Source organism: Zea mays, chromosome 4 (genome assembly GCF_902167145.1).
Source record: "Zea mays cultivar B73 chromosome 4, Zm-B73-REFERENCE-NAM-5.0, whole genome shotgun sequence".
NCBI classification, from domain to species: Eukaryota; Viridiplantae; Streptophyta; class Magnoliopsida; order Poales; family Poaceae; genus Zea; species Zea mays.
Window position 1 is genome coordinate 149,064,220 of NC_050099.1, and position 25,939 is coordinate 149,090,158.

General features: G+C 47.8%; 1 protein-coding gene across 1 annotated transcript; it reads left to right on the forward strand.

The window, feature by feature from the left end:
* Positions 1-12,070: 12,070 nt before the first annotated feature.
* LOC111591317 (uncharacterized) lies at positions 12,071-18,248 on the forward strand. The gene is made up of 2 exons (XM_035967356.1): positions 12,071-12,272; positions 13,051-18,248. The coding sequence occupies exon 2, from the start codon at positions 14,279-14,281 to the stop codon at positions 15,605-15,607; it is 1,329 nt and encodes a 442-aa protein (XP_035823249.1). The 5' UTR covers positions 12,071-12,272; positions 13,051-14,278; the 3' UTR covers positions 15,608-18,248.
* The last annotated feature ends 7,691 nt before the right edge of the window (positions 18,249-25,939 follow it).

Consider the following 25,939-nt stretch of genomic DNA (forward strand, 5'->3'; position numbering starts at 1 on the left):
GGATAAGCACGACAAGCTCACTGGATCCCTTTGATGCATAAATTACCTATGTTTTTCAACCACAACCCTCAGTCTGTTATTTTATGCATGATATGATTTTGAAACAAGTTATTATGGCCACCCAGCCGCTTGCCGCAATCAATCCCTGATATATTTGTTACAAATTATTTGAGGAAAGGTGTGAGTTTTCAAAAGAAAATGCTTTTCAAAATGTGTATGATGAAGGGTTTTCACCCTTATCACCTTTGAGTAGGGATGATCAGGGACTCCCTGGTTTAGGGGAGGGCCTAAGGTGATGGCTCAGCTGGTTTAGGTGTGAGCAGAAGGATTGTCCCCTCACATAAGGACCGGTTTGTCATCCTTCACTACCTGTACTCATGATAAGTACAACCACTCGAGACTGTGTGGGCAGTCACTCAATCTGAACTCATACGGTCCAACCCCAGGGTTATGAAGGCTGAGGAGCACCGGGAGGATAAGGAGGGGGAATGTTTTGTCCGGTTTGGACATGGCGGTGGCCTGACTCCTTCCGGTATAACCGTTAAGGTTAGGACGTGCGAGGAAAGAAAGAGATTTGGCATTCGGGTCTCATGACGGTGAGATCGCATAAACCGGACTAGTGGGTAAAGTGTACCCCTCTGCGCAGAGTTTGAAAACCTATTCGAATAGTCTGTGTCCACAGGAATGGATGAGTCTGGTATGGTATGGCAATTAATGTTTGTTTTCAAAAAAGGGTGCGTTTGAGAAAAATGGTTTTTAAAAGGTCCGGCGGTTGAGCCGTGAGCTATGGTGGACGGGAAGCCCATTAGCTGTTTTTGAAAATGAAAACCAGTGGGAAACTGCTGTGATACCTGGATGGTTTAGTCCAGGGGATTTTGTTCTAATATTGAAAAACATCCTGCTCCTTTGGGAGAGGATGCGCTTTGCAAAATACAAAATGTTTTACAAAACAACCCTCCATAAAATATTGCTGTTTCTGCAAAATATCCTGAGCTCCAGATATTCTATGTATTATATCTGATTTCCCCATTCCGCGGGTGAAGGTGGGCTGTTGAGTACGTTTGTACTCACCCTTGCTTATTTGTTGTTTTTCAGAAAAAGGAGATCGGGTAAGAGTTACGACTGTTCCCAACCTTGCCTGTGGCTGTTGGACCGCTGAATTGCTTCGCTGCGTATATCGGGCTGCTTCAGCCCCACTCTGATGATATGTCTCGAGTTGTGGACCAACTCTTAAAGTTGTTCGCCACCTTTATAGGTTTGTATCGTTTAAGCAGATTTGTAATCATCTGATGTATAAATGTGTTTACTAGTCTCCTGGGACTAGTAATTGTATCACATTTGAGTCCCAGAGGATTGGGGACGCTTCAGGTGGTATCAGAGCTGTTAGATTGGCCGCATGACGTAACCCTTAGCCCGATCCAAAAGTTTTTGAGTCAAAACTATTTTTTAAAAAAAACCTTGCTCTCATCCCTCCATTTCAAAAATGTTTTCCCCCTTTCCTTCTCTCAGAAGTCAGATGGAGGTCCGTTGTCAAACCAACTTTTGCCAGAATGAAGATGGTTTCCCCAAGTTGCTGAGAGCATGCATAGTCTGCCTCGGAATTAGGAGCCAGCCAGAGTATGATGGTCGTGAATTCGTTGAGCATGGCACAGAGAAGTGTGTCGTGACTGTATACATTGGATCTAGTCCGCACCATGTGGAATGGAGTGTCACTGCTGCTGGGCACAGATTCAAAGACACCTGCCAAGTCGTCGCTCGCAAGGCATTGAGGGCCCTGTGTCAGATCTATGAAGAAGAAGTGGCCGACACACCGCTCAGATTCTTTCCGCCCTTTCAGAGAGACCGTCCAGTTTGGATGGCCAGGATGCGTGCATTGGAATTGCAGCTGCTGCTTGAGGATGACCCCACAGTCGTGTACCTCACTGCATACCTGCTCACCCTGGATGCACAGTATGATTTCTTGGCTCGGCACCACCGTCAGATGATTGCCCAAGCAGAAGATGCAGAGAAGCGCAACTGTAAGCTCCATGTGGATCTCACCACATCTCAAGCCCGCGCAACTGCATTGGAAAGTCGTGAAGTCATTGCGGTTGAAGCCCTGAAGCAAGCCAAGGATGAGCACGTCCAGAAGCTGATGGATGCCTACTTGGTAACCCATAACCAACGTAGAGCCCTGCGGATCCAAGAACCCGCTTCATCCAACCCTGTTCAACCCATCAGAACTGAAGACCCCCAGATTCTTGAAGGTCACCCGATCTCTATCGGAGGAGATAAAAAGGCTTGGGAACTCCCGGAAGGAGCCATAGTCTTGGAAGGAATTCCAGTCTTCCCTCAGGCTATGGATAAGCAAGAGCACCCCGAGTCCTCCCAAGATCCCCCGCCAGAGTTGTTTGAGCCCCTCACCATGAAGAAGATTCCAGCACCGTCCCGTGAGATCAAAGAAGAAGCTGCAAGCACCCCGCCAGCACCGCCGCCCTCTAAGGAGCTACAAGAGCCAGTCCCGCTTGAAGAAGAGTTCGACCCCGTGTTGCCATATCAGTCGCCGCCAGAAGAAGTCATCAACATCAGCTCCCTCTTGACCCATCCATGAGATGTCTTAGATTGAAGTTGTGCGCCAGCCTTGCCAGAAGAGAAGCTGCCTGGTCTGAGTTAGTTATGCCCAGTCCTCTGCATGCATTGGGTAGTGAAGTTTTTCTTCACTTTGGCTAGAGCCCTGCATGTATGAGAGGTAATCATGTAGACTCGTGTTTTGCAAAACTCTAATTGTGTGGCCCCCTAGGGCATTTCAAAATGAATTTTGCTTGATGTTTTCTCCCCTTTTGAGTGCATATGTGATGCTTTAACGTTAGTGCTCATAAGTCCTGGTTAGCATAGTTCTCAATTCAGGAGCTGAGCAATAGTAGTTATGCTTAGCCCCCGAATCTGAGTAGTCCGTGCTTTGGAAAAACTCTATCCTTTCCTTATTCAAAACATTTGATTTGTTTGTGCTTATCATTGCTGAGCTTGTGTGTTTTCTTCCTTTTTAAGAAAGGTTTTCTCTAAAAACATAGATCACAAATTAGAGCTAATTCTCACCTTATGCTTCCATTCTCATCTTAACCCATCTCAAGAGAAAAGCACCTTACCCAAGAAGATACCAGGAAGCTTACCCTTGAAGCCTTGAACAAGCTACAGAAGAAACCAGTCCAGCCTCTCAGTCAAAAGGACCGACCGTGAGAATCAAAGCACTGGCCATGAGTCAAAGTAAACAGGAAAAGAGGACAAAAGGAGTTATTACCATACAGAGAGGCAAAGAATCTTGGAACTAGAGACCACAAACATCAGGGTCATTGACCCCACCACTCACTCGTGCCCCCCGCACGAGTGCCCGCCTCCATGTGCACTACCACCACCCCATGCCCCCTTTGCAGTGCACTACCTCCACCCACGCCCCCTTTTGCAGCGCACCCACCGCCATCGTCGCCGGCAACAGGCCCTCCTTCCCCTTGTCGCACCTGCTGCCTCGTGTCACCTGCTCCATCACTACCACTCCACCCCCCCCCCCCCCCCCGAGCACCCCCGCTCGCTTATAAAACCCCCCACCAGCTCCCTCAACTCCCATCTCGCTCAAAGCAAAGCACACTCCAGATAAATCCCCTCTGCCAAATCGCAAGCAACCCCATTTCCCACTCCCTCGCCCCTAAGATCACAATGCTTGGTGATTCTTGGGTTGAAGACTGTTGTACATGGTTCAACATCTTTGGTTTCCTCCTCTGTATGATGGTAATACTCTTTGATAGAATCCTCCAGTGGGAAGAGCAAAGAGAAAGAAAGGGTCAGTGAAAAGAAGATAGTGAAGAGAAGATAAGAAGAAGGTTCTCCCAGAATCAACCCTGTGATAGTCATCTCTCCGCAGCTAGCTCAAGCAGCAGCAGAAGAAGAAGGCCTTGTAACACCCTTGTTATGAGGTACTTCAAAGAGTTCAAATCCCTAAGATTCAAGAGTTCTACCCGCATTCTTTTTAAGTGGGGTAGTGTTCCAGCAAGGTTCCTACTATGGAGAAAAAGAAGAAGGCCTGTAGCAAGCTTGTGGAGGACCAGATCATCGAAGCATATAAGTTTCTAGATGAGAAGTGGTCACCCAAGTTTTGTTGATGAAGCACCAGAAGTCCAATCAAGGAAGGAATCCATGTGGGAGTTCGCAAGAAGAAGGTTTGCGTGTTGGCATCGACGCTTCTTCAATAAGCTAGCTACCAAGCGAAACCTAGAAGCCTGGAGATGATCTTTGAGTAGCCAGAATCAGCGTTTGCAATCAGCAACCAGATGCCCCTCAAAGGCTAGATTTTGTTGAAGCTCTATCTCCTCGAAGAGTCTGCAAAGTGAAGATATGTAGCTGATGTAAAGCTATACCCATAAACCTTCTAAGCTGAATCTCGAGGACGAGATTCCTTTTAAGTGGGGTAGATTTGTAGCATCCCAAAATTCAAATCTTGAAATATTCTCAAACTCGCTCTAAATTCAAAATGAATTTCAAATTTTGTTTCAAAATGTTTGTTTGCAAGTTGATATCAACAAGTAAAATATAGTGGTCTATATTCTCTCTAAAATCCTCCTCAAATATCCTACAAATATTTCCCCAGTGATCACCCTCAAACTCTTTCAGAAATACTGCCCAAATATTACACCGATATATCTCCAAGTAGTTTCTTCCTGAGAAATACCTTCAGAATCATTTTTGAAGTCCCTACAAATATTTTCTTCATAACTTTCCTCATGCTCATACGTATACGTATGCCTCCGGTGTCATACGGTGAGCTCTATAAGCTAATTACACTCATATAAGACAAATCCATGCTAATCTCCCACTAATCCACTCATCCTCCCACTAATCCTCTCATCCCTCCCCCTAATCCCCCACCATGCCTATAAATAGAGGGGCAAGGGCCTCCTCTCATCCCACCCCAAGCCATTTCATGGCAACTCCCTCCCCCCCCCACACGCCCACTCCACCTCCCACACAAGCACCCACTAGCACAAGGATCGTTCGGTCGTTCTTCAATCGTTCGTCCCCCTGTTCTTAGTTTGTTCGTTCGTTCGTCCGATCGTTTGATCGTTCGTCTGATCGTTCATGGTTCGTTCGTCCGTTCGTCCGATCGTTCGATCGTTCGTCTGTTCGTTCGTCCAAATAATCTTTTTTTCTGCCGTTATGCTGCCGAAATTCCGATCGTTCGTTTGTTCGATCATTCGATCGTTCATCGTTCGTTCATAGTTTCTATTCATCGTTCATCGTCACTATTCACCGTTCATCGTTCATACGACTATTCACCATCACTATTCACCGTTACTATTCATCGTTACTATTCATCGATCATCCGATCACCCCAAATTTCAACTACTCATCCATCATGCTGTCCAGTCCACCCAAGACCAGCCAGACCCATATTCCAGTCATACGAACTCCAATGACTGTGATTTTCATTCCAGTAGGGAACTTCCCATCTGGTCACCCATCCTAGATTTCTCCAAGTTGAGCACGCTTAACTTTGGGATTCTTTCAAGCCAGACTTCCAAAAAGAAAGGCAAACCATGTTTGTATGGATATGTCTTCAATCCTATAAAACCTGGCCCAAGATACCACAGCCCACTCGGACCAGAATACCACATCATCCAGCTATTTGGGTCCCGCTTCACTGCTGTCTGATGTGACACAGTAGGTAGGAACAGTTTCCACCAACATAAACCTCTGCCCAAGAAAAGCCCAAAAAAATTCCTCGCACCCCGCTCAAAATACATTTGTATTTTTGATTTTCCAAATATCTCTAAATATTCAAATTCTAGAATATTCCAAGAATATTCCTTTCCTTTTCTTTTTCTCCTTATGATTATAAAATCCAAAACTCCTCCATCCAAACTCAGATTTCAGTCATTCTTGTTTCTAAATTCTTATCAAACTATTCCCTATCCAACCATATCATCCCTTAAGCATGGTCCATATTCCAAAAAACTCCCAAAATACTCTTGTCCCATATTCTGCCTATAACTCTCCTGTTCATACTAAGTCAGACGAATCATTCGTCACTATTCTCACCAACAGTGAACTTCACTGTGCTACACCACATACACCCAGCTATAAATACACCCAATTACCCTCTCCCTCTCCACACACACTCAACACCCTCAGTCAAGGCAAACACCCCCACCCACTCAGCTACTCCGCTCTGCCGGCCACACGTATAGTGTCGCTTCGCCTCCAGTCCACTGTCACACCCGGTTTTAAAAGGCAAACCGAATGCGAACCATGTACGTGCCAGGATCAGCAATTCACGTACACAGCAGTTACATACATGGACATCATCACACAGTGCTCAAATAGTATTAAAAAGGGAAATAGTCGATTACATCATATGTTTGAGACATCCACATAGTCTTTACAATAAATCAAAGTGCGAAAACGAAACGTAGATAAACGCGGCATTCACAGGCAGCCGACTGGGGGTTGCCGCTAACCCACGCCTAGAACTCGTCGTAGTCTTGGAACTCCTAGAAGTCTCCTTCCACGGCTTCATCTTCTCCTAAGCAGTGGTTGCAATGCTGACAACCTGGGGATGGGGGGGTTTGGTGTGTAGAGCAAGGGTGAGTACACATCAACATACTCAGCAAGTATCCTGTTTGGCTATAGTGGACTAGCTTTATGTGGGGATAAGTCAAGCAGTTGCTTTTAGTTGGTCAGGTTATTATTTACTAGTAGAAAGCCAGGTTTTAATATTAACCCAAGTTATTAGCCTGATGTACCCTTTCCAAACGGAAAGAATACCACTTACCAGCACCATAGTCATAACCAAAACCATCAGTCTCATTGCCACCTGTAAACCAAAATGTCTCTGATCAAGTACCACTAATCACTGGAGCTCCCTTGGCCGCTCATAACCGCGAGCACGGCTGATATATCAGTTTTCAAACACTCTGCAGAGGTTGTGCACTTTACCCACAAGCCGTGATTCCCTTTCTGCCCGAAGATCATGACTCTCCATTGATCACTACCAAGGTGACCCAGCAGGGCATCACTACGTAGCCTTTACAAAGATTCCCCGGGGCTGTAGCCACCCGTTAGGTTTCCTAAATGCACCGCACTCCTCCCCAAGGGGCGAACCCAAGCTTGGCAGAGCGAGCCGCATACACCGAGCCCCATTGACGGCACGACGGCTAAGCGAACTACACCCCGGATCCTCTAATTATTCAGCTAAGGGCACCCCATTCCACCCTCATGGTTGCACTGTTTTCCCGGGCGGTCATCCAAAGAACAGGTCCTTACAGAGAGGCACTCGAGAAACCGCTCGAGCCCCCTTAAAGGCCACAAGTGTAACATCGTAATAAGAAGGAGGAAAACAGCGTATCATTGATCATTCTCATCATGTTCATTGATTAGAGTGGAGCAATAGCATAAGACTAAGCAATAATAATCCAACCCAAATAGGTAAACAAGGACATGGATAACAAAACTAGTCAATCCTTAGGTATAAATGTGTAATGCGGGAGGTGAATTAAATAATGAATAGGACAAAGATAGGTCAAGGGACACTTGCCTCCACCAACCGACTGCTGCTCAGGGGCTTCTCCTGCAAGTTCTTCGGGCTCCTCGACCGAATCGTTCTCTATGCGATTGCAAACATACATACATCCATCCATTCAAATTAGGTAACAAACAGTACACCATACAAGAGAACAAGTAGATTAAACGTGCATAGAATATGACATGCGATATTGCATTTACCATGGTTAGAAAGAGACGGGGGAAGGTCTCGCAGGGGTTAAAGCTTATGCTCGAGGCGCATTACGGGTAGAAGAATAACTAAACGTTACGTGCTCTAGTTCTACTTAGCTCCAATAATAAGGATTAGCTACATGCACTAATAGAAACGTGACCACTTTTAGTAGATCAACATTAAATGAGATAGACAATTAACTATGTAAATTAACTAACGTAACCAATTTCTAAATTGACTTTCCTATTTTATTAACATGAACAACGTGATTAGCGCGCATAAAATATAGGGGGGGTAGACGGGCTCGTCTAGGGGTAGACGAAGGCACGACGAGCCGTGCTAAGGCACCGCGCACTACGCGAGCACGCGCGCAAGGCCGCACTCACGCGCCGCGAACTAGCCGGGCACACGTTGGGGCGGGCGGGCAAGCACACCGGGGCGGACGAGCACGGGCGAGCGAGGACACCGCGGGCCACGGCGGGCCGCCATGGCCGCGCCATGGCCGGGACGGGGCCGAGGCCGGGCGGGGAAGCGCGCGCGGGCGGGACGGGGCACGCTGCGCGGGCGCCATGGCCGGCGAGCGCCGAGGCGGCGGGGCCGGGCGCGCGCGGACGGGGCGGACGGGGCCGGGCGCGGCCGGGGCTGGCGAGCGTCGGGGCGGGCACGGGGCGGGCACGGGGCAGGACCGAGGCGGGGCCGGGCGGTCGCGGCCGGGGGCCGGCAAGTCGGGCGCGGCCACACCACGGGAGAGTGCCGACGGGCGGGGAAGGGGGAGGGAGAGGAGGGAGAAGAGGGGAGGGGGGAGGGAGGGCCTCACCGCGGGCGGGGAGGGCGGCGGCGGCGGCTCGGGCGAGCAGGGAGGGGGGCGGGCGGTTGGGCAGGGGAGAGGGGTTTGGGGGAGGGGAGGGGATGACAGGCGGGGCCCGCAGGGGAGGGGAGAGGAGGGGGCGCGGCTGGGCCGCCTTGGGCCCAAAGCGGGGGGGGGGGGGGGCGAGGGGGGCCGCGGCTGGGCCGCAAACCGGCGGGGCCGGCTGGCCAGCGAGGGGCCCACGGCGGGAAGGGAGAGGGGGGGGGAGAGGCCGGCTGGCCAGCTGGGCCGGGCGCGATGGGGGGGCGGCTGGGCCGAAATGGGAGGAGAGGGGGAAAGAGAGAAGAAAAAGGTTTTTTCTTTTGTTCTAAAATCTATTTTTCTCTAGATGAATGTTTTCACCATTTCAATCAATCCAAACAAATTCATGGTTCGGCATGGTGCAGCAAACAAAATAAAGTATTTTAGGGTTTTGCTTTACATGGGATCTCAAGCCGAATCCCGCTATAACTTTGGAAAAGAACAAGGTTTAGCGAGGAGAAAAGGGAAAAGGAAAGGGTAACGCCCGAATTTGGTGAGGGAAAAGAAGAAAAAAATTCTACCCCCAAATTCAGGGCGTTACAAACCTATCCCCCTTAAAAGAATCTCGCCCTCGAGATTCAGGGTTGGCTAGCAAAGAGCTCAGGGTATTTAGCCATCAGATCATCTTCACGCACCCAGGTTGCTTCTTCCTCAGAGTGGTGATTCCATCTGACTTTGCACATTCTGATGGTCTTCCTTCGCGTGACTCTGTCTGCAATCTCAAGGATTTGCGCTGGTTTCTCTGTGTAGGTCAAGTCCTCCTGGACTTCAAGACCTTCCACTGGCAACTGCTCTTCCGGCACATGCAAGCACTTCTTCAACTGAGACACATGAAAGACATCATGCACAACAGACAAATTTTCTGGCAGACTGAGCTAGTAGGCCACTTCTCCACGCCTTGCGAGAATTTGATATGGACCGATGTAGCGGGGTGCTAGCTTGCCTTTGATTCCGAATCTTCTGACTCCTCTGATCGGTGACACTTTCAGATAGACGAAGTCTCCAACTTCGAAATTCAGCTCTCTTCTTCTTGTGTCCGCATAGCTTTGCTGCCTTGATTGCGCTATCTTCAGATTCTCTCGGACCATCTTGATGTTCTCTTCAGCTTCAAGCAGAATGTCTGGTCCAAACACTTGCTTTTCTCCAGGCTGATCCCATTGTAACGGAGTTCTACAACTCCTTCCATAAAGCGCCTGAAATGGTGACATCTTCAAGCTGGTCTGGTAACTGTTGTTATAGGAGAACTCCGCATAAGGAAATCTCTTGTCCCATCCGGACTGATCTTGCAACGCACAGGCTCTCAACATGTCTTCAAGGATTTGATTAGTTCTTTCGGTCTGACCATTTGTCTGCGGATGATAAGCTGAATTGAAATTTAGATGTGTGCCCAAGGCTTCATGCAACTGCTGCCAGAAATGAGAGGTGAACTGCGTTCTTCGGTCTGACACTATCTTCTTTGGCACACCGTGAAGACAGACGATCCGAGACATGTACAACTCTGCCAATACTGCACTGCTATAGTTGGTCTTGACAGGTATGAAGTGGGCTGACTTGGTCAAGCGGTCCACTACTACCCAAATGGAATCGTAGCCGGCTCGAGTGCGAGGCAATCCGACTATGAAATCCATGCCGATTTCATCCCATTTCCACTAGGGAATTTGCAACGGTTGCAACAATCCAGCTGGTCTCTGGTGCTCTGCCTTGATCCTTCGACAACTATCACACATAGCCACATGCTCTGTGATTTCCCTCTTCATTCCGTAACACCAGAATTTCTTCTTCAGATCCTGATACATCTTCTCACTACCAGGGTGAATCGAATAGGCTGTCTCATGAGCTTCCTTGAGGATCAACTCCCGAATAGACTGGACATTGGGAACGCACAAGCGGTCTATGAACCATATCACACCTTCTGCATCTTCCCGAAAATCTTTGCCTCTGCCGTCTAGAATCAGTCGCCGGATTTCACTGACCTTCTCATCATTCTTCTGTGCTTCTTTGATTTCCCGCTCCAGGGTAGGTTCCAACTCAAATGTGACTCCTCGCGTGTTGTTCAGAAATCCGAGACTCAACCTATCAAACTCTTTGGCCAACTCATAAGGCATCGGACGAGCGACCATCAGATTCACCTGACTCTTCCCGCTCAAAGCATCTGCCACTACGTTCGCTTTGCCTGGATGGTAATGAATCTCCAACTCATAGCCTTTGATCAGCTCTAACCATCTTCGTTGCCTCATATTCAGTTCTGACTGAGTTAATATGTACTTCAGACTCTTGTGGTCTGTGTAAACATCACATTTCTGTCCATACAGATAGTGCCTCCATGTCTTCAGTGCGTGAACCACTGCTGCCAACTCTAGATCATGGATTGGGTAATTCTTCTCATGAACTTTCAGCAGTCGGGACGAGTAAGCCACAACTCTTCCCTCTTGCATCAACACACATCCCAAACCAGTGTAACAAGCATCACAATACACCGAGAAGGGCTTGTGCACATCAGGCAAGACTAAAACAGGCGCTGTAGTCAACTTCGCTTTCAGCGCTTCGAAGGCCTCTTGACATTTCTGGGTCCACTTGAACTCAACCTTGTTGCCTAGCAACGCTGTCATTGGTTTTGCAATCTTCGAAAACCCTTCAATGAATCACCGATAATATCCGGCCATTCCAATGAAACTCTTGATTCCTCGAGCATCTGTTGGCGCTTTCCAGTTCAGAATGTCTGCCACTTTTTTCGGATCCACAACCAATCCTTCTTTGTTGATTATGTGACCCAAGAACAGGACTTCACTTATCCAGAACTTGCACTTGCTCAACTTTGCATACAATTGGTGCTCTCTCAATCTCTGCAATACCATCCTCAAATGATCTGCATGCTCTTCTTCGTTTTGAGAATAAATCAGAATGTCATCGATGAATACCACCACAAACTTGTCGAGATAATCCATGAATACACTGTTCATCAAGTTCATGAAGAAGGCGGGTGCATTGGTTAAACCAAAAGACATCACAGTGAACTCATACAACCCATACTTGGTAATGAATGCCGTATTCGGGATGTCCGAAGGTCGGATCCTGAGCTGATGATAGCCTGACCTCAGATCAATCTTGGAGAACACACTGGCTCCTCTCAACTGGTCGAACAGATCTTCTATTCTGGGCAAGGGGTATGTGATACCCGGTTTTTTCAAAGAAGAGAAGTTGGGGGTTGATCTTTTTGTTTTTTTCCTCATCCGGTTGTTGTTTTGGGGATTTGGAATTTTGTGGAAAACATTCACAACTAGGGCAGTAGAATTTATTTGGTTTGACGCTAGCATTGCGGTCGGGAGTTGTCGCGTGGGTTAGTTTGGCCGCAATAGGTGTTTCGGCCCATTAACCCTCCCAAACCCTAGCCGCCTCCCTCCTAACCCCCTCCCCCCCATGTGCAGCCGCCCCCCCACTTCTCCTCCTCCCCTTGGCTGCCGCCCCCCTGCTCATCTCCTCCTCTCTCAATTTTTGCAGCCACCAAACCCTAGCCGCCCCCCCCCCTCAATCCCCTCCTCCCAAGGTGCCAATCCTTGCCGCTCGGATCGTCGTCTCGTGGTGCGATTCTCCAACCATTTTGGTGGAGGGAAGAAGGGAGGAAGGAAAGGGGGAGAACACAAGGTGATTTTTGTGTTCATCCCTTGTTCATTTGCGCTGCGATTCAATTGATTAGATGTTGCGTTTGCGATTAGATAGAGGGGGGCTGTCCAGAATTTTATGTGGTGGATGAACAGCGGAAGTTCTAGCAGTTTTTAGGGTTTTTGCGTGAAGAATTAATGGGTGTCAATTTGGGGATCTTGTAGAACTTTGTTTTACCTTTCCAACGAGTATTTATGCGCTCAATTTGGAGTTATAAATTAAAAGTTATCATCGTTTGAATCCGGGTGTGTGGCTGTCCAAAAAAACAGATTTTTCAGAGTGATGAACATCAGCAGTATTAGCAGTTTCTGGGGATTTTTCGGGAGTAATTAGTGTTAATCAGTATGAGAATCATGTAGGGCTTTTTCTTATCTTTCCAACAAGTACTTATGCGCTCAAATCGGAATTATATTTTAAAAGTTATCGCTGTTTGAATCCGAGTATGTCGCTGCCCAAATCAGAAAAAAACAGATTGCAGGGTTTATTTTGTGGACCGTTTAGAGGTAATTAGATGTTAGAATTTAATCATGAGTTGTATACAAAACTTGTGGGGAATTTTATGTAGTTGTCTCTGAAGTTTTTGTTTGACACCACTGCTGTCCTAATTTTTAAGTTATGGAATTGTTAAGCAGCGCCGCTGCAGTTTGGTTAGTGAGGGGAGAATTGTTACCGCGGCGGGGTTTGAGATTGCGCGTAGGTGTGGTGTTGTCTTTGAGTTTTTTATGTGAATTTGGTGCACTAAGTTGGGTGTCAAAAACAGGTGGTGGACTTCCGGATCGTTCTTAGGGATTTTGCCCAAACTTCGGTGAAGGCAATTAAAACTGTGATGGTTATTCCGTCTGTCAGATGAGGAGTCTTATACTTGTTTATGTTGTGCTATCATGTTCAAATTCATATTTTCTTTTGAGTACCATCATTTGAAAATGTTCATGTTTCATGGATTTCATATGTTGAGTTTGAGGTTTGATTATGTTACTCAAGTGGTTATTATGTGGAATGGTTGGAAGTAAATGCCTAGCACATTTTGATTTGGGAAGAACTTATGATGTTGTCATGCATAATGCACTCATCATCCATTGCATTGAAGTTTCGTCGCGATCTTATGGTCCGACCGTACCGGTACATTGAGCATCATATGTTGCCCGAGAAGGGGTATGGTGCAGCTTCATATCCTTAGAGATATGGAGGCAGAAGTCATTATTGCATTTGTAGCCATGTGCATTCATGGGAGAGGTGTTGAATCTATTATGTGGATGTGGATAATTTGGACTTGTGCATGGTGATTCTACTTGGCGTTGAGTTTTTAGTTACTTGTATACTTGCTGCAATTTACTGTTCAAAAGAAAAGAAAGAAGTCCTGAACACGTGGTTGTGTAAGCACAGTTGATTTACAATGGCCTACTTGTTGTTGTTATGTTTACTTGCTGGGATGTGTTATCTCACATCTTGCATTGTTTGATGCAGGCACCTAATTTCTGCTTTGGGGAATAAAGGGGATGTAGCAGCACGGCCACTACACCTTTAATAAAGGAACCACCATTTAATAATGTTGATAATCAGAGTTGGACAAGTCTAGTGAATTGCTTTGTTCTTGGTTGAGCGTTTATTTTGGGGTGGGTTGAGTTTCTTATCCCATTTGTTTTACTTTAGTTGGGTCATAATTAGGTTTTACCACTTTTGCATTACAGTTTCTACTATGTGAATTATATGTCTTTATATCTTGTATGAGCTTCATGTTTCCCCTCCTTGTTATGCTAGTTTTCAAAGGAGGTGCTGCCGGATTTTTTTTCTTGCTTTATATTCTTTCTTTATTACATCTCTTGTGTTGAGTAAGTTTAGTGGATGAGGTTTATGGTATTATCCATTCTGTGCGACCAGTGGGGTGTTACAGTTGGTATCAGAGGAATAGGCTGTAGGTCCTAGCAAGTGGAGTAGTAATAAATTGACACACTGCACATGTAGGATGGGTTTTCTGTCTTGCTATTGATATGATTATGTTATTGTCTGTGCTAGTTTTGACATTATCTATAGAGATGCTATGCTTATCTCATTTATTTATTGTTCTCGTCCCTGTGGCTGCAGCTATGCCGCCTTGTAGAGCTCGGGGTAGTCCGCAAGCTCCTAGTGGGGACTCGATGAGTCCGGCGGCAATGTTAGCCGCGATGCAGGCCATGCAGCAGGAGTTGGCCCTTCTGAGGCAAGCCATTCCTGTCGCCCCTGCGGGTGCTGCTCAGGGTGCTGGAGGTGGAGAAGTGCCCGGGGGCGCTGTCCCTGCGGGTGCTGTTCCAGGTGGCGGGGCCGAGGTGCCTCTTCCAGTCAGTGGTCTTTCTCTGATGCAGTGGATGGGCATGAAGTTGGATTCTTTTGATGGCAGTGGTACTCCGGTCGAGGCGGCAGATTGGTTGACTTATGTGGAGGATAAGATGAATGTCTTCGAGATTGCATATGGAGATCGGGTTCGCTTTGGCACTCAGCTGCTGAAGGGAGAGGCGCAAATTTGGTGGAGAGGCGTGCAGGCAGCGCACTCCTCCTCACCAGGAGTCCTATCATGGGATGTTTTCATCAGGCAGTTCGAAAGGAGATTCTACCCGGTCACCTTTCTGGAGAAAATGAAGATTGACTTGCAGTCCTATAAGCAGGAGAAGAAGTCTGTCACAGAGTATGAGGTGGGCTTCAACAAGATGGTCCGCTTTGTCCCTCATGTGGCTTATAATGAGATGGAGAAGGCGAGCCAATTCCGTCAGGGTCTGAAGCCTTCTATCAGGCATGCACTGGGGGCCTTTCCGTTGGTGGACTTCCGTACCACGGTGGAGCAGGAGCTGGGTGTGGAGATGCAACACCAGTACACCATGGAGTCGCAGAAGTCTTCGGGTGTTGATCAGCCTCGTAGCCAGGACACAAGGAGGGGCAACACTGGAGGTCCAGCTCACAAGAGGGGCAAGTCTCAGCATCAGCGCCACCATCCTTACCGTGGCAAATCTTCTGACTCAGGTACTTCGGGAGGAAGTACTCAGAGGTTTCGGGCCGTTCCTAAGCCCGGGCTGGGGCTGGTGTGTTTCCGCTGTGGAGATGCGCATCGCCGTGCAGAGTGCCAGTGGAGTGGCAGGTGTTCTATCTGCAGTCAGGACCACAAAGATGTGGTGTGTAGGAGGAATCCCAGTGGGAAGCTCAGATGGGAGCCAGTAACTTCCTCCTCTTCTCAGGGCACTATCAATATGATGTCGAGTGCTGAGCAACAGTTTTCAGTTTCTCTTCCTCCACATCAGCTTTTTGTGCCTGGGACTTCTCAGTTCGTGCTGATGCAAGGTTTTCCTTAGTATCAGGTTGTACCTACTCCTGCACCGTCTACACCTGTGCTGACTCAGTTTGGAGCTCCGCGCCAGCCTCCTCCGGTGGCTCAGTGGGGTTCTTCTGTTAATTTCACTCCAGGAGCTTCCTCTTCTGCGGGTATTTCTGGAGCTTATGTGCTACCCGCTACGGATGGCAGGGAGCAAGGAGACGTGGTGACAGGTACGATTTCAGTTGATTCATTTGCAGCCCATGCTCTTTTTGACTCTGGCGCTAGCTATTCGTTTGTTTCAGAGGATTTTGTGTCGCGGGCTGGTCTTTCGGTGCAGAGGTTGGGTCACCCAATTTTGGTCAGTTCCACTAATGGCTCCATTAGTAGCTATTCAGTTTGTCAGGGGTGTTCCGTCATTCTTGCTGATGAGGTTTTTTCGGCCAATCTGGTGGTGATTTCCTTGGGGGCATTCGATGTTATCTTGGGTATGGATTGGTTATCCCAGTATCGCGCGGTTATATCCTGCTTCTGGAAGACAGTGTTATTGCAGGCGCCGTCGGGTAAGGAGGTGGTATTCTTGGGAAGTTCCCCGAAGTTCACATTATCCTTGTTGGCGCAATTGCTTCCTGATCGCCGGTCAAGGAAGTCGGGGATCTTTTTCTCTATGGTGGTGGAGGGTGAGGCTGCCTTGCGGGTGCAGGACATCCGGGTGGTGTGTGACTTTGCTGACGTGTTTCCGGCAGAGCTTCCAGGCATTCCCGATGCAGCTTTTGAGATTAAGCAGATCCTGGGTACGCAGCCTATTCATAAGGCCCCGTATCGAATGGCTCCAAAGGAGCAGATTGAATTAAAGCGGCAATTGGATGATCTGCTGGCTAAGGGCTTCATTAGCCCTAGCAGGTCTCCATGGGCTTCCCCAGTATTGTTTGTTGAGAAGAAGGATAAAAGCAAGCGGTTGTGTGTGGATTATCGCGCTTTGAATCAAGTGACAATCAAGAATAAATATCCGCTTCCCCGAATTGAGGTCCTCTTTGAACAGTTGAGGGGTGCCCAGGTGTTCTCCAAAATTGATTTGAACTCGGGTTATCATCAATTGAGGATTCGTGAGGAGGATATTGAGAAGATTGCCTTCTGCACCAGGTATGGGCATTATGAGTTCATAGTCATGTCTTTTGGCTTAACTAATGCCCCTGCTGCCTTTATGGAAGCAATGAATAGGATGCTGCATGAATTCCTGGACGATTTTGTGGTCGTATTCCTGGATGATATTTTGATTTATTCAAAGACCGAGGCCGAGCATGAACAGCATCTCCGTCTCGTTCTGGGTGCCCTAAGGAAGAATCAATTCTATGGCAAGTTGAAGAAGTGTGCCTTTTGGCTTTCCGAAGTGGCTTTCCTGGGGCACGTGATTAATCAGCAGGGTATTGCGGTTGATCCCAATAATGTTGCGGCTGTGGTGGAGTGGAAGAGACCTTCTAGTGTCTCTGAAATCTGAAGTTTCTTGGGGCTTGCTGGGTATTATCGGCGCTTCGTACCAAATTTTTCCAGCATTGCTAAGCCTTTGACTAGGCTCTTGGAGAAGGGTGTTCCCTTCGTCTGGTCCGGCGAATGTGAGGTTAGTTATCAGTCATTGAAGAGCAAGTTGGTGGACGCCCCTATCCTAGCTTTGCCTGAGAGCGGTAAGCGTTTCACAGTTTATACGGATGCTTCGCGTATCGGTCTTGGCTGTGTGCTGATGCAGGAAGGCAGAGTGATAGCTTATGGCTCAAGGCAGTTGAGGAAGCATGAGGGGAATTATCCAACTCATGATCTGGAATTGGCTGCGGTGGTTTTTGCTCTAAAGTCGTGGAGGCATTACCTTAATGGCGAGGCTTGTGACATTTTCACCGATCACAAAAGTCTCAAGTATATTTTTACTCAGAAGGAGCTGAATTTGAGGCAACGTCGGTGGCTGGAATTGATTAAAGACTATGATTTGTCCATTCATTATCACCCGGGGAAGGCTAATGTGGTGGCGGATGCCCTTAGCAGGTCCGGGGTTCCAAAGGTGGCCTTGCCGTTGGTCGCTGATCTGGACCGTTTGGGGATCGCTTTGTGTTATGTCGGCACCGCTAGCGAGGAGACTCAGATGCTTATTCAATCCTCTCTTATGGAGAGAGTGCGTGCGGCTCAGCTGCAGGATCGTCTTTTGCAGGAAGCTCGAAAGAGGGTTGGTGATGGTAAACCGCGGGAGTTCACCATTGATGAGAATGATTTGGTTCGTTTCAGGGGCCGTCTTTGTGTGCCTCAGAAATCAGAGGTGAAGCTGGATATCCTGCGAGAAGCTCATAAAACGCCTTACACCGTCCATCCCGGTGAAACCAAAATGTACCGAGATTTGAAGCAAAACTTCTGGTGGAAGCGGATGAAGGTTGACATTTCTAAGTATGTGGCCGCCTGTGAAGTATGCCAGCGCGTGAAGGCCGAACATAAGCGGCCTGCAGGTTTGCTGAAGCCATTGGAAATTCTAGAGTGGAAATGGGAGCATATCACCATGGATTTTGTGGTGGGTCTACCTCGTTCCCCTCGTGGCAGGGATGCTATTTGGGTGGTAGTGGATCGCTTGACTAAGTCTGCGCATTTTATTCCCATGAAGACCACAAATTCAGCTTCAGATTTGGTTCCCTTGTATATGAAGGAAGTTGTCAGGCTTCACGGGGTACCTAAGTCTATTGTTTCTGATCGAGACTCCAAATTTGTATCCAAATTCTGGGAGAGTCTCCATAGTGCATTGGGCACCAAGCTTTCGCTTAGTGTCGCTTTTCACCCTCAGACGGATGGTCAGTCAGAGCGAACAATCCAAACCTTGGAGGATATGTTGCGTGCTTGTGTTCTGTCATGGAAGGGTAGCTGGGAGGATCATCTTGCTCTGGCAGAGTTTGCGTATAACAACAGCTACCAAGCTAGCATCAAGATGGCACCATTTGAGGCTTTGTATGGCAGGCAGTGTATCTCTCCTCTGTGCTGGGAGACTTTGGGAGAGAGATCCCTGGTTGGTCCTGATTGGGTTCAGCAAACTTCTGAAAAGGTTCGGGAAATTCGTCAGAATATTTTAGCAGCTCAGAGTCGTCAGAAGAGTTATGCTGATGTGAGGAGGCGGGATCTGGAATTTGCTGTGGGTGACCAAGTCCTTCTCAGGGTATCACCCACTAAGGGAGTTGTTCGGTTCGGTGTCTCTGGGAAGCTCAGCCCGAGATACATTGGATTGTTCACTATCTTGGCCCGAGTGGGCAGCCTGGCTTATCGCTTGCTGCTGCCGGATTCCATGGCAGGGGTACACCCGGTTTTTCATGTCTCTATGTTGAGAAAGTTCTTGCGGGATCCGGACCATCAGATTGAGATGGAACCAATTGCGGTACAGCAGGATCTGACTCTGGAGTGTCGTCCGGTGCGTATATTGGAATTCTCGGAGCGTCTATTGAGGAAGAGATCAATTAAGTATGTCAAGGTCTTATGGACTAATCAGTCTGAGCGCGAGGCTACGTGGGAACTTGAGGAGCTGATGCGGCAGAAGTACCCGGAACTTTTCGTTGTGGGTAAGTGTTGTTGATTCACTAATCTTTTCTTTTGTCATTCCGATAGAAGCGTCAGAATTCGAGGTCGAATTCTTTTTAAGAGGGGTAGAGTGTGATACCCGGTTTGCAAAGAAGAGAAGTTGGGGGTTGTTCTTTTTGTTTTTTCCTCATCCGGTTGTTGTTTTGGGGATTTGGAATTTTGTGGAAAACATTGACAACTAGGGCAGTAGAATTTATTTGGTTTGACGCTAGCGTTGCGGTCGGGAGTTGTCGCGTGGGTTAGTTGGGCCACAATAGGTGTTTCGGCCCATTAACCCTCCCAAACCCTGCCGCCTCCCTCCTAACCCCCTCCCCCCCATGTGCAGCCGCCCCCCCACTTCTCCTCCTCCCCTTGGCCGCCGCCCCCCTGCCCATCTCCTCCTCTCTCAATTTTTGCAGCCACCAAACCCTAGCCGCCCCCCCCCCCCTCAATCCCCTCCTCCCAAGGTGCCAATCCTTGCCGCTCGGATCGTCGTCTCGTGGTGCGATTCTCCAACCGTTTTGGTGGAGGGAAGAAGGGAGGAAGGAAAGGGGGAGAACCCAAGGTGATTTTTGTGTTCATCCCTTGTTCATTTGCGCTGCGATTCAATTGATTAGATGTTGCGTTTGCGATTAGATAGAGGGGGGCTGTCCAGAACTTTACGTGGTGGATGAACAGCGGAAGTTCTAGCAGTTTTTAGGGTTTTTTCGTGAAGAATTAATGGGGATCAATTTGGGGATCTTGTATAACTTTGTTTTACCTTTCCAACGAGTATTTATGCGCTCAATTTGGAGTTATAAATTAAAAGTTATCATCGTTTGAATCCGGGTGTGTGGCTGTCCAAAAAAAAACAGATTATTCAGAGTGATGAACAGCAGCAGTATTAGCAGTTTCTGGGGATTTTTCGGGAGTAATTAGTGTTAATTAGTATGAGAATCATGTAGGGCTTTTTCTTATCTTTCCAACAAGTACTTATGCGCTCAAATCGGAATTATATTTTAAAAGTTATCGCTGTTTGAATCCGAGTATGTCGCTGCCCAAATCAGAAAAAAAAACAGATTGCAGGGTTTATTTTGTGGACCGTTTAGAGGTAATTAGATGTTAGAACTTAATCATGAGTTGTATACAAAACTTGTGGGGAATTTTATGTAGTTGTCTCTGAAGTTTTTGTTTGACACCACTGCTGTCCTAATTTTTAAGTTATGGAATTGTTAAGCAGCGCCGCTGCAGTTTGGTTAGTGAGGGGAGAATTGTTACCGCGGCGGGGTTTGAGATTGCGCGTAGGTGCGGTGTTGTCTTTGAGTTTTTTTATGTGAATTTGGTGCACTAAGTTGGGTGTCAAAAACAGGTGGTGGACTTCCAGATCGTTCTTAGGGATTTTGCCCAAACTTCGGTGAAGGCAAGTAAAACTGTGATGGTTATTCCGTCTGTCAGATGAGGAGTCTTATATTTGTTTATGTTGTGCTATCATGTTCAAATTCATATTTTCTTTTGAGTACCATCATTTGAAAATGTTCATGTTTCATGGATTTCATATGTTGAGTTTGAGGTTTGATTATGTTACTCAAGTGGTTATTATGTGGAATGGTTGGAAGTAAATGCCTAGCACATTTTGATTTGGGAAGAACTTATGATGTTGTCATGCATAATGCACTCATCATCCATTGCATTGAAGTTTCGTCGCGATCTTATGGTCCGACCGTACCGGTACATTGAGCATCATATGTTGCCCGAGAAGGGGTATGGTGCAGCTTCATATCCTTAGAGATATGGAGGCAGAAGTCATTATTGCATTTGTAGCCATGTGCATTCATGGGAGAGGTGTTGAATCTATTATGTGGATGTGGATAATTTGGACTTGTGCATGGTGATTCTACTTGGCGTTGAGTTTTTAGTTACTTGTATACTTGCTGCAATTTACTGTTCAAAAGAAAAGAAAGAAGTCCTGAACACGTGGTTGTGTAAGCACAGTTGATTTACAATGGCCTACTTGTTGTTGTTATGTTTACTTGCTGAGATTTGTTATCTCACATCTTGCATTGTTTGATGCAGGCACCTAATTTCTGCTTTGGGGAATAAAGGGGATGTAGCAGCACGGCCACTACACCTTTAATAAAGGAACCACCATTTAATAATGTTGATAATCAGAGTTGGACAAGTCTAGTGAATTGCTTTGTTCTTGGTTGAGCGTTTATTTTGGGGTGGGCTGAGTTTCTTATCCCATTTGTTTTACTTCAGTTGGGTCATAATTAGGTTTTACCACTTTTGCATTACAGTTTCTACTATGTGAATTATATGTCTTTATATCTTGTATGAGCTTCATGTTTCCCCTCCTTGTTATGCTAGTTTTCAAAGGAGGTGCTGCCGGATTTTTTTTTTCTTGCTTTATATTCTTTCTTTATTACATCTCTTGTGTTGAGTAAGTTTAGTGGATGAGGTTTATGGTATTATCCATTCTGTGCGACCAGTGGGGTGTTACAGGGTACTTGTTCTTGATGGTGACTTCATTTAGAGCTCGATAATCGATACAAATCCTTTTGGTGCCATCTTTCTTCTCCACGAATAGGACAGGGGCGGCCCAAGGTGAGGTGCTTGGCCGAATGTAACCTTTCTCTGACAGCTCATCAATCTGCTTCTTAAGTTCAACCAACTCTGGTCCAGATATTCTGTAAGCTCTCTTAAAGATAGGGGCGGTGCCAGGAAGAAGCTCTATGGCAAATTCAACTTTCCGCTCTGGTGGCATACCTGGTAAATCCTTTGGAAACACACCTGGGAACTCGGACACAACCTTGATACTCTCAATTGGGTTTGCTTCACTGCTATCAACAGCCATCTGATAACAACTTCCTTTCTTCGGCTCAGGAGGTACTAGCTCGGTCACCACTTCCTCTCCTAGTGGGGACACCAACTTGATTGTCCTCTTATCACAACTGATAACTGCCTGATACTTATCTAGCCAATTCATCCCTAGGATGACATCTATTCCCTGAGTACCCATTACTATGAGGTTAGCGGGAAACGCTATCCCCCTTATTTCCACACTTATATTCAAACAAATGCTATCGGCTCGAATTCTACCACCGGCTGAGTCAATTTGAATGGGGGTTAACATGGTAGTTATCGGAAGATTGTGTGCTTTTACCCATGATGTAGTAATGAAAGAATGCGTTGCTCCAGTATCAAATAACACTTCTGCAATATGGGAGTCGACTGGGAACATACCTACTATCATGCCGGGGGTCTCCTGAACTGCTTCAACCTCCAAGTGGTTCAGTCTCTCATGATTATAGCGCGGCTGAGAGCGGTTGCCTGCTCCAGGCTGAGACACGTTCTGCTTTGCTAGGGCATTGGGGCCTGACTGCTATTGGGCTGCCTTCTTCGAACATTGCATCACCCAGTGGCCTTGCTCCCCACAGTGGAAACATGCTCTGTTTCCAACCTGAGCTGGTGCTGCCTGACTGTTCTGTTGGTTTGCTGGGGCAGGAAGACGAGGTGCATGCTGATTCTGCCTCTGAAACTGACCTCCCCTGACTGATTGTTCTGACGATTCTCATACTGGTGCTGAGGATACTGCCTTTTGAACTGCTGATGCTGTTGAGGTGGACGCTGGTTCTGCCTGAACTGCTGAGGTTGATTGCTTGAGAAACGAGGACGATTGCTGATTCCAGGCTGGGGTCCACTGATCTTGCGCTTACGATCCTCCATCTCCTTACGCTTCCTCTCTGTCATGATTGCTCTGTCAATCAAGTGCTGGAATGTCGGGAAGGTGTGATTCATCAGCTGATACTGAAGAGGGTCAACCAAGCCTCTCAGGAAACGGTATTGTCGCTTGGCGTCGGTGTTGACATCTTTAGGAGCATAGCGAGACAGCTGCAGAAACCTGTCCCGGTACTCACTGACAGACGATGACCCTTGCTTGAGGGCCAGGAACTCCTCCTTCTTCACTGTCATCAGACCTGCGGGCACATGGTACTGATGAAAGCTACCTCTGAACTCTTCCCAGGTGATGGTGTCGGGGTTGGCATGGGTGGCGAGATAAGACTCCCACCATGACTGAGCTGCTCCTCTCAACAGACGAGGACCATACAGGACTTTCTCCCTGTCATCACACTGAGCGGTATGCAACTCTCGCTCCACAGTGCGCAGCCAGTCTTCAGCATCCATGGGGTCAGAAGAGTGAGTGAACGTTGGGGGATGACCTCTCATGAATTCAGCACGCTTGTCCCTGGGCATCTGAGTCATCTGAGGCTGAGGTGGTGGCTGCTGCTGCTGCTGCTGCTGAATGGCGGCCAGAGTCTGACCGATGGCTTGGACTGCCTGAGTCTGCATCAGAAACATCTGCTCGATCGACATTGGGGGCGGGGGTGGCAAGTTGCTGTTGCTGAGGCACCTCATCCTGCGGAGCGGCTTGCTCCTGCTGAGCACGCCTTCCTCCTCTGCGCCTGTTCTCTGACATCTGCAGAATGCAACCACACATCAGAACTGATCTTGCAAATCTTGCAGCATAAGAAAAGGGTATAGAATTCTCCACAACACTGAACAGACGAGCATCTTCACTGATCTCCAACACAGACCAACACGGCCTCTTAGATTAAGAGGAAAGTGGAACAAAAGGCTTCCCAACTAAATAGCTAACTCCTTTAACATATAATAGGTAAACCAAAATGCAGGGGATACCCACACTCTGGTGACATTCATTACGAAGATCCAAATCAAACATAGTTCATCATGCCAAACATAAATGCACAGGATATAGCAAACTACCCTGTCTAACTAAGACTAACTAAGAGCGAGACTAACGCTAAGACTGTAGCTTCTACGTATATATTTTGTATTAATTACAAGATCCGACTCTAGCGATCTATGGTTCTAGATTTATCTTGGTCTTGCAGTCGGGATTGCCATAAGACTGGTGTCCATGCCGAGGTGAGCAGTATGGGTGCTGAGTCCCGACGGGAGCGGGGGAACCATCATCCAGGTGACGACGCTCCGCGCGCTCAGCCCGCAGCAGGGCGATCTCAGCACGAGCCCTACTCAGCTCGTCTAGCGCATGGTCTAGCTCCGTGTTTAGCACGGCGGCTAGGTTGACTGTGCTGCTCAACCTAGGATTGTCCTCACCGACAGGTGAAACAATCACGCCTCGTGTGCTGCCAGATGGACGGCGGGGGTAATACTTCAGGTTGAGACCGTCAGCTACCCCACCAAGAACCGAGCAGTAGTGCGAAAATGCACGCCGTGCGGCATCTTGCATGGCCGCCTCAGCTGAGTCCCGCTCAGAGATAGAATAGTGCTCTGAGCAGGCCTTCGCACCCTGGAGACTGTTCTCCGGACGGTGCACCAAGCAGGTCGCCTCCCAGCGGTCCGGGTAGACCCCGTGACTGTGCTGGTAGACCACACAGCGATACTCGATGGACCAAGTACGCCGGTTAAGTGCCCGACGTAGCAGGGTGTCAAGCGCATCATGGAAGTGACACCCACGAGCAGCGTCGCGAGTGATGGGTCGAGCAACCCATCCTTCCGGCTCCTGGTCAGCAGAGAAGTCGGTGTCGTGGCTCGAGCTGTCATCGCCAACTCCGTCGTCTGGGTCTCCTCCAGCAGCTACTCCAGAGGCTGGGGCGCCCAGTGGTGGTGCAGGGGGCGCCTCCAGAGGAAGCACAGGGGAGCAGCTCCTCACGGACTCTATCTCCTGTTGGAGCGAGAAAGAAGAGCCCTGCTGCTCCTGTCGTCGACGTTCCTGCTCCTCATGCAGGCGGTGGTGCAGCCTCTCCAAGTGACTGGACTGACCGGCCACGGGACGGCGAAGCGGACGCTCAACAAGGCGGGAGGGTAAGAAGGGGATGACGGACTTTCGTGCAGTGTGTCTAAGACGAGCCATCTACAAAAGACACCGCAAGCAAAAGAGTGAGAACAGAATTAATATGACCAGCAAGTAATGAACCATAAATAAATGAAGGATTAGAATAAAACACAATTTTTCAGCAAGGTATAATATAGAGTAGAACATAGTTTTGGTCAATATGACCAACTTTTGAAGGGATATCAAAGTCAAGGCAGGGACAGAGGTCTATAATCCTTAGAACGACAATTCTACTCTAGGTTAGCGGTCCTACAGTCAGCACGGCTTTGATACCACTTATGTCACACCCGGTTTTAGAAGGCAAACCGAATGCGAACCATGTACGTACCAGGATCAGCAATTCACGTACACAGCAGTTACATAACATGGACATCATCACACAGTGCTCAAATAGTATTAAAAAGGGAAATAGTCGATTACATCATATGTTTGAGACATCCACATAGTCTTTACAATAAATCAAAGTGCGAAAACGAAACGTAGATAAATGCGGCCTTCACAGGCAGCCGACTGGGGGTTGCCACTAACCCACGCCTAGAACTCGTCGTAGTCTTGGAACTCCTGGAAGTCTCCTTCCACGGCTTCATCTTCTCCTGAGCAGTGGTTGCAATGCTGACAACCTGGGGATGGGGGGGTTTGGTGTGTAGAGCAAGGGTGAGTACACATCAACATACTCAGCAAGTATCCTGTTTGGCTGTAGTGGACTAGCTTTATGTGGGGATAAGTCAAGCAGTTGCTTTTAGTTGGTCAGATTATTATTTACTAGTAGAAAGCCAGGTTTTAGTATTAACCCAAGTTATTAGCCCGATGTACCCTTTCCAAACGGAAAGAATACCACTTACCAACACCATAGTCATAACCAAAACCATCAGTCTCATTGCCACCTGTAAACCAAAATGTCTCTGATCAAGTACCACTAATCACTGGAGCTCCCTTGGC

What these genes read in the sequence shown, in the direction of transcription:
- LOC111591317 (XM_035967356.1), top strand. Translation starts at nt 14,279, where the DNA reads ATGATTATGTTATTGTCTGTGCTAGTTTTGACATTATCTATAGAGATG.